Below are 24,780 nucleotides of genomic sequence, written 5' to 3' on the forward strand. Positions count from 1 at the left end.
ACCAGTGGGCTGAAATGAAAACATTTTAATAGCTTAAGGGACTTGTATATAGTCAAATGATACATTATTTCAACATAATCAAGTTGCTATGTACTCCTAATGGACACTGAAAATGAAATACTATCACTTTAATACAGTCAAAGGTAGAGAAGTTGAAAAAATATACTTAACTATCACTTACAGTTAGGGTATTCTCTCCAATGATAAATAACTCAGGGTTATTTGTATCAACTTTTGCTTCTGCAGAGAGTTGTAATGTCTGGAAAATTAACTGAAAGAGAAGATTAAAACAGCTGTAAAGCTCTGTAATAGGGCAACTCAATTAAAATGTAGATATTCTAAAAGTCCTTGAAGTCTGAAGTCCTTGAAATGAGGACTTCACAGCTAGAAAAGAAAATCATAGTATTAAGAAAATTATTTTAATATTTTTCCCCAGCCAACATGTCAATCAAAGTAATAATATATCAGTAATCCACTTAGCAATGACATTGAGGAACTGTTTTTTCTTTAATGTACAGTTCAAGCAAACAGAAGGAAATACTTACGTAATCCTTTTTATAGTTATTTCAAAGCTGTCACTGCTGCTAGCAGGGAAGAGATGGGGGGAACAGCAGTGAGAAAAGGAGACACAGCAACAAAAGACAGATGAGAATATATCTCTGGCCTTTGAAAGAAATGGAAACTGGATGTTCTTTTACTTCCCGCCGCCCTCACTTCTATCCAGTGCTTCTGTTTTTCCCCATTTATTTTTTCCTTTCACTATGTGTTCCTCTCCACGTCTCAAATTCTGACATAGCTCTCTCAGCTTAAACAGAGATGATGACAAAAATCTTAAGCCAATTCCTATTTGAAAAGGGACCTTGTGCCAGATCCCACTTCCCTCTGTGGATGTACTGGGAAGAGATGTGCGTGGCTGTGCAGACGCTGTCAGTTCACTGCTGCTCTTCCACAGCACCACAAGGAATGGCCTCAGCTCCATGGGAGCACAGGACCACTCTCTCCAGCTGACCCAAAAGCAATGCCTGCTCTGCCATTTTGCCTCCTCAGCCATTCCTGTGTGGCAGGGCCAGGTACTGTGGGCAGCTGTGGGTCTGCAGTGGCCAACACACCAAACTGACTGGCTCTGCAGTGAGTTATTGCATCCCTGCACTGTGGCCATCTGCCCAAGTGGTGTGTCCTGCACACCTAAAAGTTTAGAAAAACACCTGGGCACTTTCCAAAGCACCTCAATTCCTAAACACATCTTTTCTTTGCTTAGCAGGTACTGGCAAGCCTGCAATGCCCTTCTTGGACAATGGCTGATTGCCACTAAATAAAAGGTTGATAATGTGCGTGATTGAGCAAGTGCTTGCAAGATTATTTGTGCTGAATTTTTTACAACCAAACAGAAAATTACAAAATGGGAGATGTGAGGAGAACTGTTACATATGAACTTTCCTTCCCATCAGCCAGTGATGGTAAACAAACAATTCCCACTCACTTTTTAGTGAGGGTAGTAACCTTTTGTTCAGGTCTCCACCTTCTTCGTACCTAACAGCACTAACAAATGGTCTTGACCCAGCTGATTAGAAAAATACAAACACTAAAGACAGACAGATGCTTTTTGTCGCATACTGCCATAACACATTTAACAATATCAACCTGACCTTTTCCTTTTAAGAGTTGAATGCTGGAGCTGACAACAGCCCTGCTGTTAAATGTCAATACCTGCCACAAGAATCACCAGACACACTAAGGAGACTGCATCACGTTCCTGACGCGTTAGGCAAACCCAGGACTCCAAGATCGTTTGGTTGGTTGCCTAGCTAAGAAGCAAACATGGTCTCACTTCAAAAGTCTGGTAACTCATGATGAGTTATATCCTGGAGGACACATGGTGATTGAGAATAGGCTGAGATATTGATGGTTTTTTGAAGCATCCTGTAGGTCTCTAAGCAAGGACTGTTTCTTTGACACCTACTCTAATAAACACAAAAAATCAATTAAAGATGGTTTCCACACTTTCTTTATCAAATAGAGCAAAGAGAACTGGCAGCACCAACAGGGCTTTGGTATTTTGATGTGATCTGAAATGACCACAATGTAGGCTGTGATGTTCAAAAGTTAAAAAGCATGATTATTTTACAGGCTGTGATGATACTGTGCTCTGCTGTCCTATGATGAGTTTTGTGAAAACTGTAATTCCCCAAGAATGAATCTAACAGATGTAGGAAACTTTTTTCAGCTGTGAAGGTTGCATTATCATAGCATTTTCTTAGATTATGTGCTGGACTGAAGTTTTATCACCTCCGTTATGCAGCCTCACTACTTTCAGGTTCAAGTTTTCAATCGGGAAAAATAACACCAGTATAAAAGAAAGGAAGGTCTTTCTAGACTGAGGTCTCTGTACTCAGTAAGTACTCTGAGAGTACTCTGTACTCTCTTAGTAAGGTCTCTGTACTGGACTTTGAAAAATATCAGGAGTTTGAAAATACTTGAATATTGTATGCTCTATAAAGATGCAGCTGATACTCACGGCAGCAAAGGTTCCATTCCAGATTTGGGTGGACACGTTCACAAAGTACTCTCCCTTCAGTGCAATGTGTTCCAGTTTGCATGTGATGGTACTGCACTTCATGTTCTTACAGTTCTTCCAGGGGAAACAGCAAGAAGAGGCAAGAGCATGCATTAAAAATACACTTTAAAAAATATTCTTGCAACATCCAGAATTTTTGCCCTTGCCTTTGCTGTTCTGTGCATACCAATTAAGTGCTTACAGGCTGTGCTAAAGCAGATGCAGTATCTGTGAAAATATCCAGGCTGCGCTCTGGCTCTGTAAATAAGGAATGCCACCCCATCACAACTTTCCTCACAAGTACAGCAGTGGGCTCAGAAGGTCAGATCTGCTTCCCTGAGATCAGAAGGTCCTGCTTACTGCAGCCCTGGGATTTACTCACCAGTTCTTTGGAAGCTCTGAAGTTCTCTTTCATGAAAGATGGAGAATAAGGTCTTTTCCCTATTTGCAGTGGATTTATCTGAGCATCACAAGTAACACCTCTGACCTAGGAGAGATGGCAGGAATGAGACTGGATGACATGCTACTTGGGAGTTTATACTCATTGTAGTAATATATATTTCTGGGCTTAGATGGTGGCTGTTAAAGGCTGAAGTGTGAACACTGAATTCTTTAGGAAACAAAAAATATGTGGTTTTGGTTAGAAGTAAATAATTCTTATGACACTTTTTTTTTTTTTTTTGTCCCTAGATTGACCTGAAGGGCTTTTCCTCATCTAATAATTTCATTTTTACAATAATTTTCTCAGGAACTTGGAGAAGGACCTAATTGAAGAGATCCAGATACTCCACATCTGCCAAGTAATAGCCTAGTGTACTGCTGGAATTGTGGTTCCCTCTTTATGAGGAAGGGACAAGGAGAAAGAGCATGGATTCTCTCAAACTAAGCCATAACATTGGGGAGATAATTAATGTTTATAGTACTGATAAACCCCCAAAACACAATTCAGTTCTATACCTCATCTGTGGTGACTGCAGTTAGGTACATCAGTGGGTTGCCTTTGCTGGTCATTTCGGGAAGATTGATTGTTACAGAAGCCATCTTTACTGGAATACTTCCTGTTGTTACCTGCAAAGCAAAAAACACAAGAGTTAATTCAGGTAGCTATGCATAAATTATTTGATACAGCAAGAAAATTAGAAATAATGGATGAGTATGGAAGAACTGGACTCCTTTTACATCAATGTTTTTTTACTAAGACACTGGGGTAGTAATTTTGTGAATAGTAAAGCAGAAAGTATATTGTATAGCTCCAGATTCCTGTCTGTTTTCTTAGCAGAGTTCATATTAACTGCATGAAATATGTTTTGAAAAGCAAATGTTCTGCCACAGCCAATAGGCCTGTTTAGTCCTTTGGAGTAGCAGTTACAGGAATGGAAATGGAACATAATTTAACTTTTTTCCACGTTGCATATTTGGATCTAAGGTTTTTTTTCTGTGTTATGTAATAAGCACTGTGATTTGGCTAGTTCTTGCATCAGGTTTGAGCCCTTAACCCTTGCCAAACTTCAAGTTTCAAAGTCCAAGCCTGCAAAGACTTATTTTTCTTTATCAAGTTGTCAGGACACTCTGTGAAAAAACAGTCTAAGCTGGCCTAAAGTTAAGCATTAACCATCTTCTAAATATGTACACAGTGCAGGACCAATCCCTCCCCTATTCTACTGGTGCAAATGTCATCCTTAACCTTATAAGGACTCCAAGAACTTATGCTATTTGCAATTTTTTTTTTCTCTTATTTGACCTATTCAAAAGCTTCAAAATCCGACAATGAAAGCAGGAGTGTTTTTTTAAACAAGGTTTTGGGAGCAGGCTACAGAGGGAGCTAAGGAAACTTCTTGAACCAGAACAAAACAGACTTACTAACCTTAACTGAGAAGTTGAACGTGGGGCCAATATCTTCAAAATTATTCACAGTGGAAGGAATGTTATGACCAGAGTATACTTCATAAAAGTTGATATTGGCAAGCCTGGTTAACAACCATAAAACAATACATTTCAATTTGGCAGCTGCTTTGAAAACATATGTTACTGGATATGCCTTTGTGAAACAGGTCAGAAGTACAGAGAGAGAAGTCAGTCACTTAGATTGTTGTTTGAATTTTACAAAGTTGGTTAAGAAAATGGTGTGCTGAAGCCCAGAGCTGGAATAAACACGTGAAATTAAGACAAGAGAATTGTACAGGATACAGGCTCTCTCAGGCTTCTAGACCCTGCATTGTTTAAGGGCCCTACTGCAAACTTCTTCTCTGCACACAAACGGCAACATTCACCCTTGCAGTCACCTTTTTACTCAGGAAGGGCCTTCCTGGCTGTCTCCCTTGGTACATTTGTAACTGGCTGGGGGTGGAAACACAGGCATCACCCTCCTTATGTAGATGGCACATATCACATAGCCCTCATAGTCCTCTTTGGGTCACATTGTTCAGTAATTATGAGGTTTAAAATCCAGAATTTCTGAAGTAACACAAAGGTGGTTTCAGCTCACTGCAGCATGGAATGGCAGGTGTGCGATGGAAGGGAATGGTGCAAGGAACTATGGGTGCTTGAGGAGCTCAGTTAGCTGGAACCACACTCAAAGGCAAGGAAGACATCCCTGTGCAGTGCATCACACCCACTGCTTGCTACCTGTGAGCAGCTCCTCTGCTAAATCATGCCAGAACTGTATCTGCTCTTCATCGTTACCTTTCATTAGAAGGCTAATTTGAGCAGTCAAAAAGCAAGCTGGTGAGTTAACAATAAATAGAGGCTACTACAACTCCTACATCAGCTTTTCCTGTTCCACAAGGAATCTATCATCTTTACTGTTCTCCCTGTTTAATCTGGGTAACATCCATGAATACCATCCCAATTTAATGTGTGTGCAGTCTCACAGATATGCTTCCTGATCAGTGGTGGTCCTCCATACTGCACTGTGGATCCTTTCTGAACCTCCTCTTTCTCCTATGGGCCCTTTCCTTGAAGGACTTGCTTACAAGGACTACAATGAAAACACACATGACATATTTTCTGCTTTCTCACTGCTGAAGACTCCAGTCCTTCCAAGATGCAGAGTATCAGCTTCCTAGTCCTTTCAGAAGTCTCTGGAATCACATATTGCTACATCTGTTCCTAGAAACTCAAGAAATTATCCCTAGAAAGATTTAACTTCAGCAAAACAATACTTTTTTCTCAACTCTTGTATTTTAAGGGATTACTTCTTGGCTGCATTACCTGCCTCAGAATGAACTAATTCCAGGTAAATACTTCCTAAGCCAAGTTATGCCATGGCTTAATATGCATTTTATTTAATTCTTTAAAATTTATTATCTCCAAGAATAACTAACCATTTTCTGGCAGTAGATATTCCTTCATTCCTTGATGTGCATATGAAATTGAATTTTTTCATATTCAGGAGATGTAGCTGAAAACCCTTGTTTTCCCTTGAATAACTTCTATAGACTCCATTCCTCGCTTCTTCTGAAGCATTTCATTTCAATCTATATTTCTCAGCTAATTAAACCCACTGATTCAAGTTTGCACCATCTGAATTTCCTAAGAAGCTGGCCCTCAGCACAGATGCTCCTGCAGTCTCTGTTGCTGCTGGTGAGGTCTTGTGCAACTTTCTCAAGAAGCTGAAAGAACTTGAACCACTGACTTAAATGCTTTTCTGCATTTAAAATAATATCAAAAATTCTGCATGATTCCAGGACTGGTGCACCTATTCATGATGTGCATCTCAAATATTTTGAAACTGTTTCTGCAAAGAAGGTTAAAACACTAATCTTCTTTACTGTGGTCCCTATTCCAGCTCATTCTACACAGGAGCCAACAGTTCTTGTAGCTATGGTAATCTCTGAATATTAATTTCCTGGATCCATAGTTGCTGTGCATTTTGAAGCAGCTCCCTCTTTTTAAAATTTCTGTTATTCTCTGAATAACAGAGAATATTTACTGGGATTTTTATATCTATTTATATTTACTAATTTTTGAACACTTTGGGATGCAAAAGCATTTTTTCATCAAGGATTGGTGACCAAGTGCATTAAGTGTAATTACATGTTGATCCTAGAAATTCAGTATTTGGGAGAGATAAATAAATCTATTCTTTGATGAAAATTCAAACATCCTACCTTGATCCAAGAGTGACACCCATGTATTTTTGTTTCAGTTGCAATCTATGTTAAACTGTAACTGAAATAATTCTTGTTTGGAACAGCAACAGACTAATTACTGTTTGAGTGCATCCCAAATCACCAAGTGTTTCCAGGGCTCAAGATAAGGACTTTCAAGAGCACTATATGAAGATAAAAGGTCTTAAAAGGCTTTTTGTTGGTCTCTCTCCCCCTGCCTGCTCAGCTGCCTCTCCTTACCTTCCCAGGGTAAAGGATCTCTCTTGCAACAGCCCTGACTTGCCTTCTACATGGAGAAGAAAGGCCTGGCACCAGGCAGGGGGGTAGATTTGAGCCAGAATCTGGATGGGTGCATGGGAAAGCAGGGTGTCTGCTTCCAGTGCCAGTGCAGCTGCAGCAAGGGAGAATCTGCCAGGTGTACCTCAGGTTTTAGTTCAAACCATTATCTCAAACTGCTAAAAAATTTCTATTCTTGCTCTAGGTTCAGCAGATACTTCCATAATTTTTTTTCTTTTTTTTCTTTCCCTTCTTTGCTGAGAGGAGCATATTTTTTCTTTTGATATTCCTTTGTTTAGTTTTGATCACTGCAACTCCAGATTTGATCCCATGTCATTACATTTGAGCCAAGAAGCCCAGTGTTATTATATAGTATATACTATTTATGTTATCAAAACCACATGCACTCTTTGGCCTTTATATCAATTCTGTTCATAGGAGCATCTGTAACAAGTGTTTGGAGGTAAACACGGGTCCACCACTTTCCTAATTTTTCACATATAAGTTTGGTTGGAAGGATGGACAAAGCTGCAACTACTGGTGAAGAGGGAATTTCTTATGACTTCCAAAACAAAAGCAAAGCTTCACTATATTTTAGTGGCCTTTCAAGACTGTTACTTCAAGTAGCTTGGCAAAATGCCCTTGTCTGTTTACATAAATCAGCATACCTTGTGAAGTGAATTTCTGCATCATATCGCAAAGGAATTGATAAGGCCACCTGGTTGTCCGAGTCTTGCTGTTCCTTACTTTCACTGTTCATCAAAACACATTTGAGTCAGGTGTAATAATATTGTTTTATACAAATAAGCTTTTAATACCTAACTTGCTTTTATATCATTATGTACTTTACCTCCATGCACGAAAACTTAGAACTGCCACATTCTGAAGATTTTTAAGGTTGAAATCAAAGCTAATATCAAAGGACACCTACAGAAGAGACAAGTGACACATAGTAAACAAGTTGGTATAACATCCCAAAAGACATTATTCATGTGTGTAACAATCTAGAACTGCCCTCTATATGTGAATTCTCTAGTTTCCTGTGTAATATTTCAGTAATGTCTTAATAGTCAGAATTAATTTGTTCTTACATTCCCCTACAAGTTGGCATTCTTACATAAACATAAGTTATTTGCATTTTAAAATTGTGTACAACTAGCTGTAAGCTCCAACAAAAGGGGTTCACAATTCCTTCATTTTAAACTCTAGCATTGACACAAGCTTTGTATTCACTCTTTTCTTCCATTTGTTCCAGCAGGTCCACTTTGAGCAATTCCATTAACACTCAGAACAAGCTCAACTTTCTATATATGATTTTTTTTTTATTATTCTACATGTCCCACCACAGGACACCATGTTTCTGTTCTTTCAAACAAGTTTCTTATTGCTATAGCTGATTATCTTAGAGGCTAGAACCCAGTTTCTCCTCTGCCCTTGAGGAATAAGAGATTTCATGAAACTGTGGATATCTTGAGGTTTATGGTATATATGAAAAAAAAGATATATAATTCATCTTAGGACTGTGTGGGCCTCCCATCTCCCCCCAAAACAATACTGCTTTCTTGAAGAGATGAGTTTCACTGAGCAGGTGAGGGAGTTACCCTAGGTTCACACTGAAGGAGGGAATTGATGAGAATTGTGCTCAGTTCTCAGGAGCCTGCACATGATGCTCTATGCTTCTCTGTCCCCAGCTTTCACTCTCCAAAAGTTACATAACTGCAGCAGCATTTGGAAGCTGCGGGTCTTGACCAATGAGCTTTGAGAGCCCTTTGTCCTTTAATCTGACAGGGAGTCACATATTTTAAGCCCTAGTTTGCTTATTATAATGCCTCTGTTGTAAAATCTAAGAAACCTTTATCAGCAATAAATGCAGACTTAGGAAAAAACAACAGTCAAAAAGGTTTTGGGTATCATTCAAGCTTATTTCAACATGCTAGCTGTACCTGTTGTCCTGTTCTGAAAACAGGATAGCTTATTTGGCAAATGACTGTACTTTGTGCTGTTCCTGTTTGACACGAGACTTCAGTCCCATCACTCTGCAGAGAAAACAGACAGAAACACCATCTTATGTCAGGTTTTGATAAGGCAGAGAGGTGTGTACCTTCAACAGCATATGTATTATGATAAGGAGGAGTGAAAATAGGTGTTATGGCAGTAAATCCTAGAGATGCAGCAGATAGGTGGGGCATAGGCAGGGCCATGAGGAAGTCACAAGGAAGGTGGGACAAGGACCATTCCCACTCGATTTCTTGTGGGTTGCAATCATCTTACTAGAACTTTGTGCTGAGCTTGGAAGGAGGAATACAGGCCAGAGAGTACAGGTCACCTCTACCACTAACTTCTGTAAGTCCTTTTTTAGCAGAATTTTTACAGAACTTTTGCAGACATATTAACACAGTCTTAGAGCTGGAAGAAATGAAACTTTCTGTAAGAAAATCTGCCATACATTATAGTTTGTTTACTACTTTCCAGAATATTGGCTTGTCATCATCCTTGATTCAAAGACAAATTCACAGACCAGAGCCAATTATCAACCCTTAGAGAAGAATTTATTAAAAAGTATTGTCTTTTGTAAAAAAACATTCCTACTAGACATTTACCATTCATGAATTATGCTACAAAAAAAAAACAACCAAGAAATCCTCAAACCCTCAAAACAAGACCTCCAAAAAGACCCATACATACTCAGTTTATGTTTTTCTTCCTGCCTTGAAGCAGGCACATTTTTGGTCCAAACTTCACTTGCAGGCTGAAGTGCTTCTAAGCGAAAGAGCTTTTAAAGCAAAAGAAAATTCTAGCTCCAGTGTGGTCTTTTGGCAGGACTGAAATGAACAATCTTGCTGCACAACAGGATGGGGAGGTAGAGGGGCACCCCCAGCGCTGTATGCAGTACTTTTGCCAATTCATTGTTCAGAATAATGCTGTTCTTGGGCAGGAATGAATGCTATCCCTCCTCTCCCTTCAGTACAGGGATTGCTCTGGATTTCACCCCCAGGATTATCACGCACCTCTCCAGTAGGAGCCTGACCATATAAGCCAAGCACTGAAATCTGCATTTCATCCTTTGTGAATTGGGAGCAACAATCTGAATTATAGGTACACTGCATTCCCCAAAATAGTATGCATATTTCCTCTCTTTTGCTTTCTCTAAGATAAAATTTGTTGGAAGAAGAGCTTTTGGTATAGCCATATGTCAATCTGATTAACTGTCTAGCTGGAACACATGGCCTTGGCAGTAACACTATTTCTAGATCCCAAGTCTGTGCTTTAAGGATTCATCATCAATACTGCACATCTGATTTATCAAATACAAATTCCCTGTAGCACAGCAACTGCTTCAGGCGTGCTGCTGGGAGTTAAGAAGATGTGGGTGCCAAGGCCTAAAGTGAGGAAAAAATGTCTGAGGTGAGATCAAACTCGAAAAGTTGCCAGCTTTTATGCTGAGTTGGAAATATCTCTCCTTGACCTAAATAAACTGATCTGCTGGGGGAATAATTCTGGTATCCAAGAAAACAAATTGTGAGAGAGTTTTGTATACACATTCTTTTCTGGAATAGGCACTGCTAGAAAGGAAAAAAGAAAATTCCTCTGAGAACTTCAAAAATCAGGGGCAATTACAGAAACAGTGAAGTTGGGTATCACGCACCGGTAAAGAAGATGAAGCAAAAAACAAGTTGTCTGAAAACGTGGCCTGGATTCTGGTGTTATATGCATTTTCCTTTTTATTTCTCAATTTCACGTTGAATGTTAGTCTTCTGTTTTTGCTGCTGACAATGAACTGTTGTTTGCTGTTGGAAAATAAAGTCCATTGTTGTAAATAGAGGTACTAGAACAGCTGTGGATCAGGAAAATGTGTTGCCTGAAGCCAACAACAAATAACAAGCACAGCAAGACATTTCCTACATTGTACACACTTAAACACTCTGCTTTCTAAACCCTTTGGCATAAGAAATTCTGTGATGGTGTTTCCTAAAACCAGATAGAATTACTGTATTCCAAAAGTGCTGGACTTTGATTATGTGTTGTCAAAGTGACTGCTGAATTTTCAAGGGGTCTTCCCTGGTGGGAAGGTGGACAGAGTGGGCAGCCCACATGGGCAGCCTTATCTCTGATGCATATATATGCATATACATCTGACATGGACTTAGAATATGTGCTGCCCAGATAGCTGACCACAACTCCCCACTGGCACAGCTACTGCAGGATCCTCACTGCTCCCTGTAGGAGGGATGAAAACAGCTGCTGCAGCTGCTGCTGCTCTCCCATTGTGCTCCCTTTCCCAACAGCAGCCAGTCACATACAATTTGTCCAAATACTCACTATGTGCTCATCTCTAAGGTACCAAAACTTGGGTTGGTCTAAGCTGACAAGAGTCCTAGAGTCCTACTTCTCTGTTTGTGTCCCTATCCTACCTCTTTTTCCTTGATTAAATTTAGACTAAAATGCCATTGCTTTTTTTATCTGTGCTGTTTCTAACTAGATGTTGAACTGGAAGGGCATTCTCCTCTAGAAATTAATCCAAAGCCTACAGACAAACCAACTGTTGAAAACACTGGACACTGGACCTTAAGGGTTCCACTGATTCAGCTCTTACCCATCATCTGCCTTCTGCTGAACATTGAGAACAAGATCACAGACACAAAGTTCATCTTCACCACAGTCTTTAATAAAAGGAATCTAGGAAAAACAAAAACATTTCCTGAATGACAGGGCTCAACTTTTAACATGATCTGAAGACATTAGAGTGCAAACATCTTCAAGCTGAAGCACATTCTTGGTTTGCAGATAAGAAAATCCCTCTGAAGGACATTAAAAATCTTGACTAGTGAAGGAGTGAACTGAATAATGTGTTGCTACATGTCAACTGATACAAGAATGGTACAGACAGATTACTCTTCAATGACAACAAAGGGGATGTAGTCAAGTTAGTTCCGTCTCTCTTCTCTCTACCCCTTTACTGTAGAATAAACTGAAAGAATTCATCTTTGCCATCAACTAGAAGTTCACATCTGTGGTGACATGGCTGAACTGACATGCTTGTTATGTGCTATGGTGGCTGACTCTGTGTGTGTGTGTGTGTGTGTGAGCAAGCTCACGTAATACAGGCAAAGGTATGAAAGGAACCAGGGGACACCCCTCCATGTGACTTACACAGAGCACCAGTTTTCACTTGCATGTGTTTCACTTTGGTGTTTGCAGGGCACACATTATGGATGTGTATGGCCATGCATTTCTGAATAGTAAATCTGCATACTTACACTATAGGCCACAGATGCTGGAGAAGATATGTCCAGGACAGGGCTGGAGCCAGGATTTGCAAGGCCAATGTCAATGCGCAAACTAAGTGAATTCACGGCATCTGAAGGGTCCTGTAAAACACACAAGGTTCAGATGATGGCTGTCAGCACAGAAAACAGGGTAAAATTGGTAATTTCTATTGTGAATTGAGAGTGTGCAGTAAAATAATACTTGCTCTAAACAAGGAGAAGCAACAGTTCAAAGCTTCATTTCTTAAAGAAAATAATTTTGTGAGATTGACCAGTGGGGGCTCCTCTACATTAACAGTTTTCAGTGTGATTTCCATGATAAAACTGATTTTTCTAGGATTCCCGGAGGCTGTGCACATCACAGTAACTACTAGGGCTAAGGAACATGCAGATTGTCTGCAGCTGTGGGAGCTGGTCCTCAAAGCCATCACCAGGTAGCTTTCATTCTCATCTAGCTGCAGAAGTCAAATTCCTATTCCACTCTGCCTTACCATCACAAAGAGTATCTGGGCCTGAGTGACACTAAAACACAGTAAATGCCATGTTTCCTCTTTTTTTCAGTCCTGGATGAGTCATCATCTAGCCCTGTTGTTCACTGCTCCACATGGCACTAAATGTGATCAATAGGTCACTGCAAACCAGAGCAGGGACAGAAGTCCTCTACCTGACCTAGCATCATGCAACAGAGCGTAAGGCAAGTCTCAGGGCTCTATTCAGTCTTTGGTTCTGGAGAAAAATGGAGACCTGCTTATTTCTATTTAATTCCTTGTTGTGTACCAGGGGTTAGGATGCATGCAAGTTCTGCCTAAATGTTAGTTTGAAGAAAACATTTGCATGTATGTTTTAGTTCTTACAAAACAGTCTACTCAGAGGGAAATTAAAATCTATTGGAACTATAGACCATGGGCTCTGTATTACACCAAAGCTGAATAACACAATTAAGAACCCTCTTTTCTATCCTAAAAATCTGTACTGAATGTGACAGTTATTAGTTGCTATGAAATCATAATCTTATTAAGTACTTTTCAGCTTGGGGGATTTGGGAAATATAAATAATTCAGTACATCATGCATGAAATTCACATTACAGACAAAAAATTCATCCACGCCTTCCTCTGATCTTTTGTCATGCAAGAGTACTTGCAATTGCACTTACTTGTACACTGAAGACATCATGAACACAATTCTCTTCATTACGCACCACAAGATCCCTCTGCATGTACCTTTCATTATTTTCTTTGAAAAATCCTCTAGAAGTCACTCTGGAGGACTGGAGATCTGCATCCAATGTTGCATTGTACTTTATAGCTACAAGAAGAATAACAGTACATTTTTGACTGAGCATGGTTGCCTGTGATCTCATTACTATGCTCAGTATTATAGGGACCAGGCTTTCCTGACCACACTAAGTATTTCATGTTTTTCATAGCTAAACACAGAGCAATTTCAAAACGAAAATACTTTCTCTGGTGTTTTCCAAGGCAGTCAAACAGGTTTAGGTCCTGATTTGCAAGGGGCACATCAAATGGCAAGCAATCCAGCCTCCACTGCAGATGTCTGAGCCTGCAGCTCAGGCAAGAAGCCAGTCAGCAGGGCCAGGGTTACCCTAGGTAAAGGGGCCTTGCAATAATGTCACTGAACTCAGAGGTGACTTTAAACAATCTGCATCTTCTCTTCAATCACATAATAATTTCTGCCACCTCCTCTTTGTTTTATGACTATTCTATTGTGAAAGTTCATTGTTATTTTATAGCTTAAAATCATGAGCTCCTAAAGGCACTTTATGTAGCACTGAAGCAGTCCAACTGGTGTTGTCTGTGAGACTGAACTTAAAAACTTCATGGGATCCCACTGCTGGTCACAGAAATATTCACTGTGCTCTGAAAAGAAGAGCTTCATCCCACTGAAAACTGCTCTGACCCTCTGAAAAATATTTAATTTTCTTTTTATGAAGAGGAAAAGTATGCAGTCTGCTGTTGAAAACAGAAGGTTAGATGAACCTAACTCCTCATTAATTACATTTTTGGGGATTATTGAACAACAAGGATACAGCTGTCGTCTATACTGTTAATTCCCCACTTTTCAAAGAGTATGGAGCCGGTGATGAATTAGGTCTTAAAAACACTTTTTTAAGCACTTAAGTTTTACATTGATTTTGTGATTCTTGACATTCAATCTAATACATATTTAGATTTTCCATTACTCATGTAAATAATGGACTTTGGCCGAAATTCATATAAGACAAATCATTGAAATACTCTTACCCACTTGATTATTTTTCTTAGCAGGTCTAAATGAAGCCTGAAAGCATATTTTGACAGTTATATCTGTATTCTTGTTCAGCAGACTGATTCTTTCAGGTTTAAATGAAGCAGTTATGGACACATTTGCAATGCCTCTTGACCTGAAAAATATATTTTAAAAGTTACACGGTGTTTTGAAGAACACTAGGTAACACAGAAGCTGTTATCCAATACTATCTGTAAATGTTAGTATTGATTTTTTTAGGTTCCCAATGTAAACTTCTTTTAATGGCACTAGTAAAATTATTTTTCCTTAGGTATACATGAATTTGTTGATATCATTGCTTCCAGCAACAACAATACGTATTTTCATGTCAAATTAATGGCTGCTTGATGGCTTGAGCCTGTGCCCTAATCAATCCCTCAAGGTATCAGGGAATAAAGCTCTTGGCCTATTTTCCAAATAAGTAACCTTCTGCTCCTTTAGAGCTCTTCTGGGAAGGTGAGAATGGGTAATTCTTCATTTTATTTAATTATCTAATTTTTCTGAAAAACAACTTTAATGTAATTGAACAAGATTTTGAAGAAGAGTTTCAAAGGAACCCTGCATGTAAAAACAAACACTTTAATCAAAATGAAATGCATTAATCAGCCCAAATGTCAGAGTGAAAGAAGAACAAGCATCTTCATTAATCAAATCTAAATAAATGCTGGTACTTCAAGGAGCATAATTTTCTTTAATGAAATTCCCAGCAGCAGCAGCAGTCAAAGGTCCAAACTGAACCATTCATTTTTAATTATCTAGTTTCATTATGAAAGAAGTAGCAATTCACTGATATTTTTCTTACAATGGGGAGCCTCAGGCATGAAGACAGGCAAAGGAAAGGAAACAGCATTTGAATTTAGCTCCTCAAGCAAGGAGCAGAAATCACAGCCTACTTAGGCAGGCAGATGATTTGGGTTCTGTGAAACCTTTTTATATATTGTGAAAGTACTCTGACTTCTAGGGCAAAGGCAATGTGCCATTACAAATGTGTTCCTTGCCAGAACTAGTTGTCAGCTCTCTGTTACTGCTCTCTGTCCTTACCCTGCTGGACAAGGCTGCCCCCATACCAGCCTATCAGCCAGTAAAGGTCACACAGGTTGTGTGAGATGTGGTTTCATCTGTCTCAGGCTCAGCTATCAAAATTATACTCTGGCTACTGAGGTACACAGCCTGCTGTTACAAACACCCTCCATCAAGCCCCATTCCCTGCTGCTGTCCCTTCCCTCTGGACCATGTGTCTGCACAGCAGGAGCAGGAAGATGTCTCCTGGCCCTCTCATTCCTGGTCAGGTCCCGCCCAGCAGGGTCTGATACCTGGCTTCCTCCCACATGCCCTGGCTCTGCCCTGTGTACTGCCTTGGCTTTCAGTGGTTAAATGACAAATGCCTAAAAGAGATTCAGTCTAATGCTTTTTTTTTAGCTAGTTTTGATAGCACTGATGAGGCAGTAAGTGTGCTAGCACTGAACACATGGAACAAAAGAGCTTTTTAATTTGCTTATTTTTCCTGTTTAATTAACTTCATGTTCAACTGCTGCATCTGAAGCACTAACTGCTTCCTTTCTAAGAAAGAGTATACTAACCATAGCACAACCACATTTCCATCAGCACCAACTGATACGTCAGTAATGCCATCGTCATCTAAGTCTCTATGGCCATCTACTGATCTTCCAAAGAATTGGAGCTTTTGTCCAAAAGCAGGATCCGATCCTAAGATTTTCTGGGAAAGAGAGTTTGGTTACTGAGTTTGCCAAAGCATGCTTAATTCTGTAGATAGTAGCCTGGTTAATAGATTTTCACTGATACTCCCTGTATATGCAATGTATTGTTTAAACAAAATGCATTTGTGGGTGTTTTCTCAGATGCTTTTGTAGCACTTCTTTCTCCTCTATTGGAGCAGACAAAGGACTAGATTTTTCTGTCTTGGGAGCAGATCAACTAACTGACTGCTGTATGCCAGATACAGCTGGAAACTTTTTCCATCTCACATTGAGCAACCCAAAGAATACGAAGCTTAATAGGAGTTCTAACAAATACTTGCTGCAACCAGAAAATCTGCATAGAAAATGACAATAAGATTACCACTATGGTTTATATGAAGACCAGAGAAAGACCTTTAATATTATGTATTTTTAAATTGCAGAGCTGGGATTTATCTAATCTTCATTGCTGTACATGAACACTAAAAACCTGAAAATAATGGGTGTCAGTTTTAGGATAGTAGTTGACTTCACACTTAGGCATCAAAAATGGTTCAGAATGTGCATCTTGCACATGCTTTTCCTCTATATGGTTCATTTATAAACACCACAACATCAGTCTGGATATAATGACAGCTGAAAGGAGGCACAAAATGTGAAATAAACCATGAGAATACCAGCATTCCTTTAAGAGGTTGAAAGAGTAGCCAATTAAAGCACAGAAAACCTTCTGTTTTCTTCTAGCAGATTTAAAGGCACCAAGTACAGCATTACACAACACAGTTATTTACCTGAGAATATTTGGTACGAATAGCCTTTTGAAATCCATTATAAATGTATATTGCTCCTGAGTTTTGGTTTTCCAGTGGTGCACCTATTACAACATCATTAGAACCATCCAAATCAATGTCTGCAAGTGCTGCAATTGCTGATCCAAAGCGTGCATTTTCTGACCCCTGTGGACCTTCCAAGAGTTCTTGTTGATCCAAGATTCTCTTTAAAAAATGACAAATAAGAAAAAGCAGAAACTCAGCTATCATTGCACCAGATTAGACCTAGGAGCAGCATCTATGTGCATTGTTTTTTGTTTCTGTTTTCCAGTACATTCCCCTCAGATAGCTCAACATTGAATTCCTTCCCCATTGTATTGCCCATTCAGTTTGCATTATGTCTCAAAGTCTTGGCAAGAATTACACAGCAAAATCAAAGCATGCTATGCAAAGTACTAACAGCAAATATAACCATATGTATGAAGCTTAAATGCCCTCTCTGTCCTCATCTGACTGTTCTGAAGTTTCACAATACATTGAAAAATACAGTTTCCAGTTTTGGATTACTGGTTTTTATGCAGAGGGAATGGAAATTATGTAACTGGACATAATTCTTTGAAACAGAAATGGAATTTCCTTACTACTAATGCAAAAAACATGCGACCAAATGGTAAACTCCTGACCTCTCCAATGCCAATGAAGAAAGAAAGATTGGAGATCTTCATAGTTAAATAATCCCGTTCACACTAGATTAAATGCAGCTCTGGCAAATAGCATTCTCACCTTTAACTTCAGTTACCATACTGTGCTTAAAATTTTAGAAATAACAGCCAAGTTATTTATTAAAAATTACTAGAAGAGTATTACTTGCACAACGGGGACAACTTGCACAAATCCAGATTATTTTTAAAAAACACTAGAAGTACCTTTCCTTATTCTTTCTTATTTAAAATTTAAACCCAACATTTTCCAACAACTAAAAATTGTAAGATAGTCTTCCAATTTATTTGGTTTTCAAAAGCAAAGAAAAAAAAAAAACCTTTCATTTTTTTTCTTTCATATCTTATGTCTCATACCACAGGCAAAAGATCAATGTCATCTGCCAACTTTCAGCTCCTCCATCTATGCTGAAATTGTTTTAGTTAGTTTCCTGTTGCATCAGGATACTCTGACTGAGGTCCTGCTGAAGAGGACCTCTCTGTTTATTTGATTGCAATTTACCTAGTAAAGAGACCATTTTCTGTTTTCTCTGATGGATGTCAGAAATTAATTTGCTTTGCAGACATCCAGTGAATGAAAGACGGTTCAAAAATGCCAGAAGGCTCAATATGGTTAATACATACATTCTGAAAACAACTACTATGGGTCTAAATAAAAAGCACTGTTAGTGAAGCATCAAACAAATGATAGTAAGCTTTACTGAACAGAGGGGACAACAAGAGTTATGGTAACAATCCAGTGTTAGAGTCTATGAAACAATGCAAAAAGCTGGTAGAAGAGCATTTCTTAGTACTGCTTTGGGAATACTGTCAGGCATTGAATACATTCACCAAAAACAAATGGCAAATTACTTAGCAAAAGCCTTGAGCTAGGTTTTTCAGAGATACAGCCAACCCATGCTATATTAGCATGAAGCACATTGCCTGACACCAGGACTAGGGTGACACAGAGAGCACCAAGCTCCTGACCACTAACAGTGCTTAGCTACTGCCTTGCTCATTGGCTCCATTTTGGTCTGTTCCAGCTGCCTAATTCCCAGATTACATGCACAAGCAGTTCTGGGGCAAGTTTGCAGCTGCTACTGAAAAGCAGAACATGTAAGGCAGCATTGGAAAGGCCTCCACACATCCCTCTAACCAGGAAGGCTTGTTACCATTCATTCCTGCCCTTGTGCCACATCCCAGGATAAGCACATGCTCTGATTCTTGCTAAAAAGTCACTTTAAATATTACTAACACTTTGAAAAGATTCACTAAATAGCGACTTTGAGAATCTGGAGAAGTCAAAGGTCTTTTAGCATGCATGTGGCCAATCTGATTTGTAAGAAATTAGCCCTAAGCAGCGCTGGCTTGAGCCATTTTTACCTTTGTGATGGAAAACATGTACACTCTCCCTTCTTCCTTCTTCAGGTCATTCATAAACATTGGTGCACCCACAAGCAGCACATCTGTCACAGAATCCCTGTCGACATCCACTGAACACACCACACTGCCAAAGTAGGAGCCAATCTGAAATCATAAGCAAATGGGTTGTTGCTGTATGTGGCTTTTGTAAATCATGTTTTAGCACCTGATTCAGAAAACTTATATCCACTAATACTCTAATGCTACTGAATGTTGATGAATTATGTAGCATGCTCCATTGTTGGAAGAATCATATCCTTACATGTATTTCACTATTTCTGTCCCGTAGTCGCTGCTATGGCTTTACCACTCAGCAATACAAATGCCAACAGAAAATAAGATATGGGAAGTATGTATTTTTTATAATTGCACAGGAAACTACCCAGCCTCTGACTACTCTCAGATTTGTCTTACAGATGATACCAAAACCAGCTAAAACCATTCCTCTTTTCCAAACAGAGAAAAAGAGATTGAGCTTCCATATCTGTCTTCTGGTGTCATCTACTTCATAACTTGTCAGGCAGAGCAGAATTTACTGAGTGTCTCCTGATTTGAATTGTTGACAGAAGGATACATTAGTTAGATTTGTATATTATCTTTTGCCACTAATTGAATGACTTCCTAAAATACTGTTTAAGAGTAACAGCTAACCTCATTGAAATAGTCTAGCGGCAGAGAAAAGTTCAAGTGGATTCTAAATGCTTTGAGACAAAGAGGAATTTTCAAAACAAATTGCAATTTACTGCTGGGTCAATAAAAAAAGATCCCTGGAAGCCTGTGTTCATGACCAAAATATACTTGCCTGCTCGCCTCTCTGTGACTGCACAATTGCAACATTACCATCACTGTCAACATTATAAACCACCACTCTGCCAGTGTAGTTGGATCTTGGTGCGCCAGCAACAAAATAGACAGAGCTCACAGTTGAGAGAACAGCAACAGAGTAACCTGGGTATAGAAGTTAACATTTAACATATGTGAGAGATCTTTACAACTTATCAGTTGGTCATCCATAAAAGCACAGAGGATGAGTCAATCCGGTATGTTAATTGAACAGAGTGACGATTCCAGATGGGAAGTTATGCTGTCACATATGCATAGAATTTGCAATATTCTCCTGGAGAGAACAATGACACACAGATCAAGTTGAAGCAGGTTTACAGAATAACACAATAGCTTTGTCTATTCAGTAAAATGTAGACCACAAAAATGTGATGCTTGTGAAGGGGAACACTTGTGAAGGGAAAAAAACATGCAAAGAGTATCCTTTGAAAGAAAAGTAAAGAGAAATATGAGATGAGTGTTTGAACAAATCTTCAAACTAGGGAGGAACACCTAGCTTCTGCAAAGTTTGCAGTGCATTTTCCCACAGCTCACTAAACCACAGGCCACTGTTTTGTCTGAATAGAAGAGGCTACATGAACAGCTTGTCAGCTGGAGGGTTGATTGAACTTCTCTGGACATTTTAATCCTCATTACCATTATTCTAGCATTTATTTGCTTTCAGGAAATGTCATTTAATACCTGTAAAAATGTAAACATGTATTAGCAGTATAAATCTAGCATTAGTACATTAGAATTCTGTGGTTTAGTTCCAGCAAATTTATTTTAAGCAAAGAAAACAAAGTATTCCTTTATAAAGTCTACAGTTAAACTCAATAACAAAATGCCAGTGATGGGACAGAATATGCAGACCTTTAGCAAGCTGCAGAACAATATGAGGAGCACAGTCTAAAAGGATTATGCCTTGATCTTTGCATCACACCAGTCTAATTCAGATTTTTTGTTCAGACACAGGGTGAGAACAACTTTTTTGACTGCAAGTTCCATGAGCAACAAAACGAGATTTTATTCTGTAAGTTAAGTACACACCTTCCTAATCAATACAGAATACAATCATTTGAAGTGAGTGGGTGCCATGCAGAGCAGGGTTGCAGAACAATTGAGCAGGCTGTGATGTTCCAGCAGCTCTTTAACTTATGCTCTCCCAAGCTGGTGAGAGAGAGCTGGTATGGAGAGCTCCTACTGGAGGACAGAAAGTGGAAGGGAAATAAAGGGACAGAAAAGGCAACAACATTGTTTGCTCCAGAAAGATAAAAGTAAATACACTGAAACTGACTTGTAGAGAAAGGAAATTATCTGAGCTTTTGAAAATTATTAAGAAAATTAAGTAAGAGAAAGTCTGAAGAGATCATACACACAAAGGAGCTACTGCTCATTTGCTTGGGTTTAGATTTATTAATTTTGTTGGATGCAAGTACTGCTGAGCCATAGGGGGAAAAAAGAGTATGTTAGTTGCAAAGAGAGCATATTGTTAAATACCTTTAAGAATGAGAAAGTCATAGATGCTTAATAGTAGTAGTAGTAGTAGCATTTTTCAAGGATGAAACAGCAGAGCAGGCATGTTGAAGGTTTACAGAAAGCAGTTCAATGAACTGAGAATACAGACTGGCTTTATTGGGTCACAAAACCATGTCAAAAATACATATGGAGATTATAAGTAGCATCTCTATTAAGTGGTAGTAATATTCAAAATCTATAAACTGAACTGGAAAAGGCTAAGCAAACAGCAAGCACATATGAAACAACAGAAAGTCAATCAGCTTCTCATCCACATTGACGTGGGGAAGGACACTCAAATGCTGTAACAGAAGCAACTCATAATGATCAGTATGATTCACTAAGCAGCCTTTTCAAATCCCGTGATTTATTATGTCTCTGTGACTGTGCTGGTTTTGGCTGGAATACAGTTAATTTTCTTCACAGCAGCTGGTGTGGAGCTGTGATTTGGATTTATGCTGGAAACAGTGTTGATAACACAGGGATGTTTTAGTTACTACTGAGCAGTGCTCACCCAGTGTCAAGGCCTTTTCTGCTCCTCACTATGTTCCACCAGCGAGGAGCCTGGGAGGGGTCACAGGGAGCTAGGAGGGGACACAGCCAGGGCAGCTGCCCACCAGTGACACAAATGACTATCCCATTCCATATGGTGGCATGCTCAGTGTATAAGGGTGCAGGAGAAAGGAGGAAGGAGAAAGGAGGGGACATTCAGAATGATGGCATTTGTTTTCCCAAGTCACAGTTGTGTGTGGAGCCCTGCTGTCCTGGGGATGCTTGAAAACACCTGTCTGTGCATGGAAAGGGATGAATAAATTCCTTTATTTGCTTTGCTTGCATGCTTGACTTTCACTTTGTCTGTATCTCAGCCCAGGAGTTCACTCACTTGAACTCTCCTGTATTCTCACTCCCCTTCAGGGACTGACTGAGGGGCTGCTTAGCTGCCAGCTGGGGTTAAACCACAGCAGTGACAAAGACTGATTTTTTTTTTCAGCTTACCACTTTGATACTAGCAGGATTTAAAAAAAAAAAAAATTCAAGTTTTTATTCAATGAACTATTGACTAGTAAAAAATAATCTTTTTGACCAAAAATTCTTTTCACATTCTCAAATAATTTAACACCAATCCGGCTAGGAGAGAACTTTCCAACTTCTTTAATATCTTAATCAAGGTTTCATACATTTCCAGATTTGCATTTCAGCCCCTTACCTAGATATGAGCTATGATTTCTGTCCTGTAGAATCTTCTTTAATATCTTAATCAAGGTTTCATACATTTCCAGATTTGCATTTCAGCCCCTTACCTAGATATGAGCTATGATTTCTGTCCTGTAGAATCTTCTCAAACACATGGCTTGGAAAGGTGGTGGCTCTGTCTGAAGACTCCTGAACTACTGTTCCACTCCAGTCATAGGCCCCAACTGCACCCAGCAGCAGAACATCCTTTAAAAAATAAAATTCTACATTTTAGAACTACCTGATTTAGGAGAAGTGTGAGCAAAGCTGAAGGTCCCACGCACAATTTCACATCACTGGGTTTAAGGCAGTGATGCAGACTAAAGCCTGCAGGCAGCTGACTGGAGCTGCTCATCGTTGCTCCTTAGGTGCAGGACTTTACTGCCCCATTGAAAGGGATTATCACCCTTCGACTGCAAGAGGATAAGTGACTGCTTTAGCTCCTGTGGCACTGCAACTCATGATAAAATGGGTTTATTTAAACACTATGGTAATTTCCTATATCAGTCCACGCCGGGGTTGGGCTTGCTAAGTCCATGTTTTTATGCACCCATGATCCTCAGAAGGCTGAAGATCCCACAAATGCAGCTGTACAAAAAAGCTAAAGCCTCTTTTCTCAAAACAAAAGTGCCAATGAGAGCACAAAAAAGCTGATGCGAATAAATAGTTTAATTCTTTACATAAGGAGATGTTCTTGAGAAAAGAGTTAAAACTAAAATCCAAATTGGCATGGCTCATTATACAGAATACTTCATACAGAAACACTGAATCTTATACTTGTAAAGAAAAAACAAATATAGTTTAATTTATTCAAGTTATTAAAATTCTTCACTAAACTGACATACTGTTACAGAAAACTGCAACAAAATTGAATGTGTAATTTTCCTCAAAAAATGCCCATATGTTTCTCATTATTTTTCCATTTCTTAGCATCAACTGCTTCATAATTTAAAACTTCAATTTGTGAAAATAAAAGGGACTTATAAAATATTATTTCATTCATCTTTAAGAGTTATGAGAAAGAAACAACCTTCTTGTACTTTCAGTTGAAAGCTGATTGAACCACATTTGGATTTTGCGAGGAGAACTTACTTGTTAATCTTAAAGTTGATTAGCACTAAAATATATCTGATTTTTGGTTCTAATTTTTAAGCGAAATATGCCTTAAACAAATATAATTAATTTTATAATTTATAGAGAAATTCTTTCCAGATTTGATTTATTTATATTTTGGTAGCTGTCTACCAGCTTTACAGTATAGCTAGTCACAGACAAGGAGGAATTAAATTTTTCCAGCTACATGAACTCAGAAATCACTGAAAGCATTGTATTAACACATCTCAAAATTAGTACATGAAAAAAACTATAATACAATTATAGTTATTAATATAATGTGTAAAAAAATTAAAAGGATAATTTGATATTCTGCTTGTAAAAAGTTCTTAAAATTGGACATTGTGTTTTTATTTCTCTTTTCTTACACTCATGTGTACATATGTTTATCTATTAGTATCACTAAATAATTAAACTCACATACCTTTTTTTGTGAGTAATATGCACTGAAGCCCACCTGTGACATTTCCATTTGAAAGGTATCACCTTGATCAGTACCTGGTAAAACAGATATGCATATATGGTTATCTCTATGTAACCATACAAAATCCAGTCTTGTTGCCTCTGAGTTAGCTATAGAGAGACTGTGTATATCCACCAATTTGGCCAAAGCATTTACAAGCAATGGAAGTCAGAGCTGGTAAATTCAATTGAGGCAAATTGAGGCAAAAATAGTAGAAAATTTGGAGGATTCAATTGAGGCAAATTATAAGATGGAGCCAAGAGCCACGCTATAAGTCTCTTCCAAAAAAAGAGCAGAAGAGGATGGTCAAGATGGCTTGAATCAGTTTGCACAGTCTTACTATTGTGGCTGGTCTCTTTTTGTGTTTCCTAGGAAGTATTACTACCCTGAAATTAACAACTTTAATGACTGTATATTCATAACTTCCAAACAGAAATTTTTATTTTAATATAGAACTCCTAAAAACTGTTGTAATTGTCTTGAAAAATACTGTGAGATCCATTTCCTAAGCTAGATGGATAGGAATTCAGTGGGAGTGCTCAGTAAA

General features: G+C 38.8%; 1 protein-coding gene across 3 annotated transcripts in view; it reads right to left on the bottom strand.

Annotated features, from left to right (window-relative positions):
- ITGA2 (integrin subunit alpha 2) overlaps positions 1-24,780 on the bottom strand; it is a 67,914-nt gene that overhangs the window by 6,953 nt on the left and 36,181 nt on the right. For all 3 annotated transcript variants that reach the window (XM_071425431.1, XM_071425430.1, XM_071425432.1), the window contains 19 exons: positions 24,195-24,268; positions 22,726-22,864; positions 19,887-20,032; positions 19,046-19,189; positions 16,983-17,186; positions 16,075-16,211; positions 14,470-14,609; positions 13,362-13,513; positions 12,198-12,308; positions 11,534-11,616; positions 10,586-10,727; positions 8,883-8,975; positions 7,790-7,866; positions 7,608-7,691; positions 4,419-4,521; positions 3,512-3,622; positions 2,937-3,041; positions 2,516-2,629; positions 182-271 (listed from right to left, as the gene is read on the bottom strand). In XM_071425431.1, coding sequence (XP_071281532.1) covers positions 182-271; positions 2,516-2,629; positions 2,937-3,041; positions 3,512-3,622; positions 4,419-4,521; positions 7,608-7,691; positions 7,790-7,866; positions 8,883-8,975; positions 10,586-10,727; positions 11,534-11,616; positions 12,198-12,308; positions 13,362-13,513; positions 14,470-14,609; positions 16,075-16,211; positions 16,983-17,186; positions 19,046-19,189; positions 19,887-20,032; positions 22,726-22,864; positions 24,195-24,268 — 2,249 coding nt within the window. The remainder of the gene's footprint in view (positions 1-181; positions 272-2,515; positions 2,630-2,936; positions 3,042-3,511; positions 3,623-4,418; positions 4,522-7,607; positions 7,692-7,789; positions 7,867-8,882; positions 8,976-10,585; positions 10,728-11,533; positions 11,617-12,197; positions 12,309-13,361; positions 13,514-14,469; positions 14,610-16,074; positions 16,212-16,982; positions 17,187-19,045; positions 19,190-19,886; positions 20,033-22,725; positions 22,865-24,194; positions 24,269-24,780) is intronic.

Source organism: Agelaius tricolor, unplaced genomic scaffold (genome assembly GCF_023055355.1).
Source record: "Agelaius tricolor isolate 1412-34295 unplaced genomic scaffold, bAgeTri1.0.p SCAF_4, whole genome shotgun sequence".
NCBI lineage: Eukaryota > Metazoa > Chordata > Aves > Passeriformes > Icteridae > Agelaius > Agelaius tricolor.